The sequence below is a fragment of the Salmo salar genome, chromosome 16 (assembly GCF_965601325.2).
Source record: "Salmo salar chromosome 16, fSalSal1, whole genome shotgun sequence".
Classification (NCBI taxonomy): domain Eukaryota; kingdom Metazoa; phylum Chordata; class Actinopteri; order Salmoniformes; family Salmonidae; genus Salmo; species Salmo salar.
The window spans coordinates 17,814,694-17,825,272 of NC_138306.1; the positions used below are offsets into that span (position 1 = coordinate 17,814,694).

Here is a 10,579-nt window from a genome sequence, read left to right on the forward strand (position 1 = left end):
CAGTAGATGGCAACTCCACCCCCTTTGGCAATTCTATATTGATGGAACATGTTGTAGTTGGGAATGGAAATTTCAGGATTTTTGGTGGCCTTCCGAAGCCAGGATTCAGACATGGCTAGGACATCAAGGTTGGCGGAGTGTGCTAAAGCAGTGAATAAAACAAATTTAGGGAGGAGGCTTCTGATGTTAACATGCATGTAAAACCAAGGTTTTTACGGTTACACAAGTCAACAAATGAGAGCACCTGGGGAATAGGTGTGATGCTGGGGGCTACAGGGCCAGGGTTAACCTCTACATCACCAGAGGAACAGAGCAGGAATAGGATAAGGGTACGGCTAAAGGCTATAAGAGCTGGTCGTCTAGTGCATTGGGAACAGAGAGTAAAAAGGGCAGATTTCTGGGCGTGGTAGGATAGATTCAGGGCATAATGTACAGACAAGGGTATGGTAGGATGTGAGTACAGTGGGGATAAACCTAGGCATTGAGTGACGATGAGAGAGCTTGCATCTCTGGAGGCGCCAGCTAAGCCAGGTGAGGTCTCCCCATGTGTGGGGTGTGTGACAAAAGAGCTATCTGCGGCATGTTGAGCTGGACAAGGGACTCTACAGTGAAATAAAACGATACCTAACCGAAACAGCAGAAGACAAGGCATATTGACATTAGAGAGAGGCATGTGTGGCCGAGTGATCATAGGGTCCAATGAGCAGAAGTAGGTTGGTCCAATGAGCAGAAGTAGGTTAGTCCAGGAGCTGTTCGGTAGTCGCTACTATGCTAGGTGAGCGGGAGGCAAGGCGTTCAGAAAGCTAGCGGGCCGGCGCTAGCAGATGGGTCTTTGGTGACAACGCAACGGAAAAGCCTGTTGAAACCACAGACGATTACGTTGGCAGACCAGTCGTGATGGATTGGCGGGGCTCCGTGTCGGCAATAAAGGGTCCAGGCCAATTGGCAAAAGAGCTATTGTAGCCCACGAATTAGCAGGCATACCTCTTCGGCTAGCCGGGAGATGGGCCTAGCTCGAGGCTAGCTCAAGTCTAACTGGTGCTTGAAGCAGGACAGAGGCGTTGTAGCCACTCGATTGCAGCCAGCTAGCTGCGATGATCCGGTGTAATGGCCCAGAGCTTGCAGCAGGAATACGGTGATGTGGTGGAGAAAAGCAGTCCGATATCGCGCTGTGCAGACTGGCAGGTATTGACCGAGATAAAGGTGAAGACCGCTAGCTGTGGCTAACAGTGACTACTAGCTAGTAGCTAGTTAGCTGGCTAGCATCTGATGGAGGTTCCAGTTATAACGTATAAAAATAGCAGATCCGTACCACATTGGGTGAGGCGGGTTGCAGTAAAGTATATTTAGATCATAGGTGGAAAGTGAGATAAAAATATATACGAAAAAATTATGAGACCGACTATTTACATGGGACAAGACAAACACACGTCTGACTGCTACGCCATCTTGGATCATATATATGTGTGTGTGGTACCTGGGGGCAATCTGGGATGTGCTTGTGTATGTTATTGCTGTAAGAGTGAGTTAGCATGCTCTAATTGTAATGGTCGCATTAGCTCCCTGCTAATTTACAGTTATTTCCATGCTAACAGACGAATCACAAATCTACAGCCATCAACATACTGTTGTCCTGCACATCTAATGTGCTTCCTTGTGTCTATCATCAGGTACTTACATTTGTTGTATTTTGTACTATTTTTGTCCTTTGACATGCTTATACATTTGAATAAAGAACAATAAACGTACTCACCATTTATTGAGTACGGAGACAAATAGCAAAGGTGTATCAGGCAGTATTTTAAGTATCTAAATATAGTGTAACCTACCAATCAATATATATCAAGTCCCATGGATGGCACAATCTTACAATGTTACAGTCCAGAAATGAGAGCTTTACCATCTATGCAAAAAGCCTGGGCCTCTGATGGAGACTGTAGAACTGTCATCAATGCATGCTTCAGTATTCCCCCTTCTCTCTAGGAGCATTTGTGTACCGATACCCCATAAGTGTATCGAAAAGATCCCACCCTGGACACAAACGTAGCTGACCAATGTAGAGAGAGACAAGTGCCTTAGCAGAATGCAATCCAAACCTTGCGCAGTCCAGAGATGAGAACTCTACCATCAATGACAAAAGCCTGGGCTCCTGACTGGGACAATATAATTCTCCCCACTGCATGTTAATAGTAAAATAATATGTCTGTCACCTGTCAAACTGATTCTAAATTTTATTTAGTCTTTTCTGATGCACAAAAACAAGCATGTGTATCTGCAGTTGGTGTCTTCAACTCTAAAATGCACTAGACTGTGTAAGATATGTGCAAGAAAAGTGCAACCTCTCAGTTATGGTATCAATAACATGATACAATGAGCTGAAACAAGCCACCTACAATTCCCCACATAGTAGCTTGTCATTTTTGATAGCTATCTAACCTTTCAGAATCATGACACCAAATTACTTTAAAAAGGTCTCATTTCATACAAGCACATTTTTGTCCACTTTCCTTCTCCTCCCTGCCTCTACTCGATTAACTTTGACCTTTTTCAAAAGTAGGAAAGAGGATGGATATCTTCTTTACCAATTTGTCTTTGACCAATCAGATCAGATCTGAAAAATATCTGACGTCAGAAGTTCTGACGTCATTGGTCCAAATAATAAAAATATCAGAATTGCCTGTGTAAACGCAACCTTTGGAACACTGAGTTGATCATGTGTTACAAATTGGCATTCACCCAGAGTTAGTACTATCCGGGATCCTTGGGACGTCCATACCCTACACTAAGAGACAATTTATGCTTGATCTGAAAATGTGGTCGGACACGCCTTATGGATGGTGTGACGCAATTGCAAATCCTCTGGAGACGTGCAAACGACAAATTGAGCTCCGTACCACATCGCCGTGCGCCTCTGAAATGTTGTAACAATGTGGAGGGCTCCATATAGTATGGAGCGAGATAGCTGCCAAAAGGTTGAATATATGTATCATTGGGATTGTAAGAAAATCCATACGGAAATTGTTTGGAAAAGCCATGCGTGAAACATTAAATGTAAACGTTAAATTAGATCTGTAAACTTACAAACCCTATGTTATGACTATGAATTAACATTTACATGTTCAATTCTTATTTTAAGTCTCCCTTTACTCGGTTACATATCTTTTTTTTTACTTATGTGGCATCTGCAAAGAACAAACCGAACGTAGCTAGTCGAAGTTAGCTAGTCAATCAAGCAACTCTAGCCCAGACGTTAGAGATGCTTTGCAGCTTCCGGTTTCATTTCCAAAATAAAAGTCTTGAGCTTGTTTTAGAACTGCATTAAATAACGTTATACCAGTAGATGACATAGTATAGGCTTGGACCTTCAGCAAATGACTTGTTTGAGAATGATAAAGATACAGAAGAGCCTTGTCTAGCATAACTGCCTGAGCGGCAAAATAGAAAATATTAATATTTTAGGCTAGGCTTATTCTGTTATCTAAATATGTCATGCTGTTGTGTCTTATTTAATAGCCATATAATTGCATAATTAATTTGTATAGCCTACTGTGGTGATCATGTAGCCTAATGAATCACACTTTTTCCAGTATTTGGGAGCACGGACTGTAGGCCTTATATTAGGCATTTTGACTGTTGTATTAGTGAATTCCACTCTGTGTGTAGGCTCTGTGTGTAGGCCATGTGCATTGCACAACCCCATCACGCAGAGGCTATATCCATATCAATAAATGAGACAAAACAAAATATTGATTAAGTATTGGCTATAACCTGTCCTGAGCGAAATAGCCAAGGGGCCCCAAATGGTCAAAACTATCCATATGGCCTATTCTTATTGCCAGATCTGTTGTCCCTATCAGCCACTGCATGTGCTTCTTCGACTATTTTGTTGAAAATCTATTAGGAGGCTATAATTATAGGCCTGTGAGGTAAGGTCTCTTGTTAAGGGGAGCCCTGTAATAAAAACAGTTATAAAACACAAACAGAGTTCTAAAATTATTCTGCAAGACACCAGTACCCCAAATAATAGCCTGAAATGCAATACCTCCAAGTTGAAGGCCTACTTTTTATTTGGATATGCCTAAACTAAACATTGACTTGAAGTGATAGGCTAAAGAACTTTAGAGAATTTCGATAGTTTTGAATACACACATGGATTTAAAAAAACAAATGGATAAGACTGTTCTATTCTCTTTGATTTAGTTCCTATTGCAACTCAGACAAATGACTGAATGGATGACATACTGAATGAAGGATGAATTAAATGTTCAAATATGTTGGAATGATGAGTTGCACGCACCATACATGCTCTGCACTTTACTTGGCTAGTAGGCAAATTGACTCTATGGCTGCATGCCTCCAGAAGGGCATCTTCTGAGGCTGAGGGGTGCTTTTCCGAAGGCGAATGGTGCTGCATGGAGATCACAAGTTCTTCAACATTCTTCCAAGATGGCGCAGCAGTTCAGACGTCTTTGTCTTGTCGTGTCCCATGTATATATCTTTTTTTCCCCTTTGTATATATTTTGTATATATTTTTTATATTTTTAACCTCAGTTTCAACATACTCTCCTGCAGCCCGCCTCACCCAATGTGGTATGGATCTGCTATTTTCTATACTTTAGAACCGGAACCCCCAACAGAAAAAAGTCAGCTAACTAGCTACTAGCTAATAGTCAGTTAGCCACTGCTAGCGGTCATCAGCTAACCTTAGTCTGGTCAACTCCTGCCAGTCTGCACAGCGCGTTTCAACCTAGAGCATACCGGACTGCTCTTTCTCCACATCTCCGGTTTCCTACCGCAAGCTCTGAACCTTTTCACCTGGATCATCGCAGCTAGTTAGCTGCTATCCGAGTGGCTACCCCCCGGCTAACATCTCTGCCCCAAAGCAAGCACCAGTGAGCCTGGAACTAGCCTCGTGCTAGGCCCATCTCCCGGGTAGCTGAAGAGGTCAATCAGCCACTCCTTGGGCTACAATACATATTTTGCCAATTGGTCTGGACCCCTTTTACTGCCGACACGGAGCCCCACCGATTCCACCACGACTGGTCTACCGATGTAATCCGCCCGAGGGGTTTCAACAGGCTCCTCCGTCACGATGTCCCCTGAAGGCCCATCCGCTAGCCTGCTAGCCACGGCCCGCTAGCTGTCTAGAGCATATCGGACTGTTAGCTGAAGAGGACCATCAGCCAATTTCTTGGGCTACAATACCCATTTTTCCAATTGGCCTTGACCCTTTTACTGCCTACACGGAGCCCTGCCAATCCAACACAACTGGTCTGCCGACGTAACCGTCCGAGGGTGCTACAACAGACTACTTCCATCGCAACGTCCCCCCAAAGGCCCTTCTGCTAGCCCAGGCCCGCTAGCTGTCTGAATCACCGTGTCTCCAGCTCGCCTAGCATCCCACTGGTCCCTATGATCACTCGGCTACGCATGCCTCTCACTAATGTCAATATGTATTGTCCATTGCTGTTTTGTTTAGAGATTATTGTCTTATTTCACTGTATAGACTCCATCCCTGCTCAATATGCCTTAGCTAGCCCTTTTTTTCACCTCCCACACATGCGGTGACCTCACCTGCTCTAAATGACGACTCTAGAGACAAAACCTCTCTCATCGTCACTCAATGCCTAGGTTAACCTCCACTGTATTCACATCCAACCATACCCTTGCCTGTACATTATGCCTTGAATCTATTCTTCCGCGCCCAGAAACCTGTTCCTTTTACTCTCTGCTCCCAACGCACTAGACGACCAGCTCTTATAGCCTTTAGCCGTACCCTTATCCTACTCCTCCTCTGGTGATGTAGAGGTTAATCCAGGCCCTGCAGCGCCTAGCTCCACTCCCATTCCGCAGGTGCTCTCATTTGTTGACTTCTGTAACCGTAAAAGCCTTGGTTTTACATGCATGTTAACATTAGAAGCCTCCTCCCTAAGTTTGTTTTACTCACTGCTTTAGCACACTCTGCCAACCCGGATGTCCTAGCCGTGTCTGAATCCTGGCATAGGAAGGCCACCAAAAATCCTGGAATTTCCATCCCTAACTATAACACTTTCCGACAAGATAGAACTGCCAAAGGGGGCAGAGTTGCGATCTACTGCAGAGACAGCCTGCAGAGTTCTGTCATACTATCCAGGTCTGTGCCCAAACAATTCGAGCTTCTACTTCTAAAAATCCACCTTCCCAGAAACAAGTCTCTCACCGTTGCTGCTTGTTATAGGCCACCCACTGCCCCCAGCTGTGCCCTGGACACCATATGTGAATTGATTGGCCCCCATCTATCTTCAGAGCTCGTACTGTTAGGTGACCTAAACTGGGACATGCTTAACACCCCGGCCGTCCTACAATCTAAGCTAGATGCCCTCAATCTCACACAAATTATCAATGAACCTACCAGGTACAACCCCAAATCTGTAAACACGGGCACCGTCATAGATATCATCCTGACCAACCTGCCCTCTAAATACTGCTGTCTTCAACCAGGATCTCAGCGATCACTGCCTCATTGACTGCGTCCGTAATGGATCTGCGGTCAAACGACCACCCCTCATCACTGTCAAATGCTCCCTAAAACACTTCAGCTTGCAGGCCTTTCTAATCGACCTGGCCTGGGTATCCGGGAAGGATATTGACCTCATTCCGTCAGTAGAGGATGCCTGGTTATTCTTTAAAAGTTCCTTCCTCACCATCTTAAATAAGCCTGCCCCATTCAAAAAATGTAGAACCAGGAACAGATATAGCCCTTGGTTCACTCCAGACCTGACTGCCCTTGACCAGCACAAAAACGTGGCATACTGCATTAGCATCGAATAGCCCCTGCGATATGCAACTTTTCAGGGAAGTCAGGAACCAATAAACACAGGCAGTTAGGAAAGCAAAGGCTAGCTTTTTCAAACAGAAATTTGCATCCTGTAGCACAAACTCCAAAAAGTTCTGGGACATTGTAGTCCATGGAGAATTAGAGCACCTCCTCCCAGCTGCCCACTGTACTGAGGCTAAGAAACACTGTCACCACCAATAAATCCACGATAATTGAGAATTTCATTAAGCATTTTTCTATGGCTGGCCATGCTTTCCACCAGGCTACCCCTACCCTGGTCAACAGCCCTGCACCCCCCACAGTAACTTGCCCAAACCTCCCCGATTTCTCCTTCACCCAAATCCAGATAACTGATGTTCTGAAAGAGTTGAAAAATCTGGACCCCTACAAATCAGCTCGGATAGACATTCTGGACCCTCTCTTACTAAAATTATCTGCCAAAATTGTTGCAACCCCTTTTACTAGCCTGTTCAATCTCTCTTTCGTATCGTCTGAGATCCCCAAAGACTGGAAAGCTGCCGCGGTCATCCCCCTCTTTAAAGGGGGAGACACTCTAGACCCAAACTGTTATAGACCTATATCTATCCTACCCTGCCCTTTTAAGGTCTTCAAAAGCCAAGTTAACAAACAGATCACCGACCATTTCGAATCCCACCGTACCTTCTCCTCTATGCAATCTGGTTTCCGAGCTGGTCATAGGTGCACCTCAGCCACGCTCAAGGTCCTAAATGATATCATAACCGCCATCGATAAAAGACAATACTGTGCAGCCGTATTCATCGACCTGGTCAAGGCTTTCGACTCTGTCAATCACCACATTCTTCTCGGCAGACTCAACAGCCTTGGTTTCTCAAATGACTGCGTCGTCTGGTTTACCAACTACTTCTCAGACAGAATTCAGTGTGTCAAATCGGAGGGCCTGTTGTCTGGACCTCTAGCAGGCTCTATGGTAGGTGCCACAGGGTTCAATTCTCGGGCCGACTCTTTTCTCTGTATACATCAATGATGTTGCTCTTGCTGCTGGTCATTCTCTGATCCACCTCTACACAGACGACACTATTCTGTAAACTTCTGGCCCTTCTTTGGACACTGTGTGAACTAACCTCCAGACGAGATTCAATGCCATACAACTCTCCTTCTGTGGCCTCCAACTGCTCTTAAATGCATGCTCTTCAACCGATCGCTGCCCGCACATGCCCGCCCGTCAAGCATCCCTACTCTGGACGGTTCTGACTTAGAATATGTGGACAATTACAAATACCTAGGTGTCTGGTTAGACTATAAACTCTCCTTCCAGACTCACATTAAGCATCTCCAATCCAAAATTAAATCTAGAATTGGCTTCCTATTTCGCAACAAAGCCTCCTTCACTCATGCTGCCAAACATACCCTCGTAAAACTGACTATCCTACTGATCCTTGACTTCGGCGATGTCATTTATAAAATAGCCTCGAATACTCGACTCAGCAAATTGGATGCAGTATATCACAGTGCCATCTGTTTTGTCACCAAAGCCCCATATACTACCCACCATTGCGACCTGTATGCTCTCGTTGGCTGGCCCTCACTTCATATTAGTCACCAAACTCACTGGCTTCAGGTCATCTACAAGTCTTTGCTAGGTAAAGCCCCGCCTTATCTCAGTTCACTGGTCTCCATAGTAACACCCACCCATCGCACGTGCTCCAGCAGGTATATTTCACTGGTCACCCCCAAAGCCTATTCCTCCTTTCTCAACTGGCCTACCTGGTTAAATAAAGATTAAATAAAATGTAAAAATAACATGGTAGCAGTGTCACAATGGCGGGAAGAGCCTATAAGGAGACTAAGACCACTGCAACAGAGTTATTGTAAGTGTGGAAATAAGCTTATGTCAGACTTAGCCTACGTCCTCTCTCTTGTTAATTTCAAAGTCCATATGTTCATGACCCGATTCATATAAATCGTGTCAAATTATTTAAAATTCATATTAACTACAAAACATGCTTTGGCAAGATGTTGAGAGAATAAATAAATATCCAAATATATTTTTTAAAACGTTTGTTTCACGCACGGCTTTTCTTACGATCCCAACGATAAGTATGTTCAATCATTAGGCAGGTATCTCGCGCCATAGTACAGCTCCGCAATTACATGATTGGTTGATGTAGGTGAGGGCGGGAGTGTAAAAACACAAACTCACCTCCATGACAACCTTCTTCACAATAGCTCTGTGCTGCTCGGAGAAGCGCAAGTGTGAATTCCCTGACTTCTGCAGAGGCCATATCACCGTAAAATGCAGACGTCGGAATTTACCATGCAGTGCATTTTACCCTTACAATTTGAAATGTTAACTTCAATGGGGCGTCCCAAGGATCCCGGATTGCAAAAACCATTCAGCCAGCCAACACAACTCTGAATACGCCCACAGAGTTAATCATTGATAACAACAATGTAACGACCTCATGCTGTGAGCCACACAAAGGTATTGTGTCTAGAGTACAACGGCAATGCGCAAATGATTTAAAGCACATCTGTTTCTGATCGTTTTTGATTATGTACACTTTTGAAGTATGTAATAATAATATACGCTTTATTTGGGCTGTATCATACAGAATGTCATTCTACAGACATACATTACATGTGTAGGTCTATTGCAAAGACCAGGGAGGTTAGTCAGAAATCCAAAGGCTGTGAAACTTCAAAATGGGTTGATATGAAAGAAATTAAATGTGTCCCTTAAATAAGGAAGTGGCCCTCTTTTGTGTGAAACTCGAGAGAAGCTTTAGCTTTTCTCTCGTTTTGTTCTTTTTTCTGCGAAAAACTAAACATTCAGTAAATCAGGTGCGCTAGATTAGGGTTGGAGTGAAAAACAACAGGACTGTAGCTCTCAAGGAACAGGGTTGGAGAGCCCTGCACCAAGCTATGTCAAAGTGCAACAAAGCATGTAACGTTAGCCTGACATCTCTTCCCAACCCAGTTGCCACGACACTTACCAGACTGTACCGTACGCCCCTGTCCCCACCTGTTTTAGATCCCTGTACCGCTCCGGTACCTCCCAGGTGGTTTTGTTCACGTCCTGGCGACAGTAGCCAGGTCTGGTCCGGCTCGACATCTTATTTGACCCGATTTAACAAGTCTAGTACGTGTTCCAAGAAGTGATTCCCCAGTTTCGTTTACACACCCATTGTCCTACCTATGCGTTCTTGAATTCATTCTCGTCACCGAATGCGCAGCGCGTCGACCGCGCAGCTTGCGCAGCTATAAGATGCCGCCTGGGGTCAACCACAGCACAGCCACTCCCGAGTCTCATGAAGTGTAGTGTGACAAGACAGCCACTAACTAAAAAGGGACATGCATATGTAGACCCATGCTGGGTGCACAATACAAGTGCTGATTAGTGTTGTATGAGTTCTATTTCGATAAATAACTCTGCTGAGTAGAATAGATTGTCAAGAAAGCACCCTAATCAATTCCAATTATTAGATCACCGGGAAGATAAGAATATCAATGGTATACAACAAGTAGGAATACAAGTATGACTGTGTGTAAGATGAATTGTTACAGGCCTGCTTGTTGTTGCTGCTGCTCCTATGTGGCTTTCTGCCTTGGGCGTGTTGAGATGTAGAGTACCCACTGTGTTCAGGGCTTGCTGGGACTTGTGCATTAAGGAGGCACCAGGAGTACAGACATTCCAGGTAGGTTTGGTGGGCTCTTGTATTTACTGTTTAACATGAGCAACATTAATCCTTCAGATGAAAGGTTACTTAAACCAGGCATGAA

The 10,579-nt window shown here is 44.5% G+C and overlaps 1 protein-coding gene across 1 annotated transcript in view; it reads right to left on the minus strand.

Annotated features, from left to right (window-relative positions):
- Positions 1 to 10,086, minus strand: part of mapk12a (mitogen-activated protein kinase 12a) — a 28,467-nt gene extending 18,381 nt beyond the window's left edge. Inside the window, exon 1 of the mRNA XM_014148206.3 lies at positions 9,793 to 10,086. Coding sequence (XP_014003681.1) covers positions 9,793 to 9,911 — 119 coding nt within the window. The 5' untranslated portion in view covers positions 9,912 to 10,086. The remainder of the gene's footprint in view (positions 1 to 9,792) is intronic.
- Positions 10,087 to 10,579: the final 493 nt, after the last annotated feature.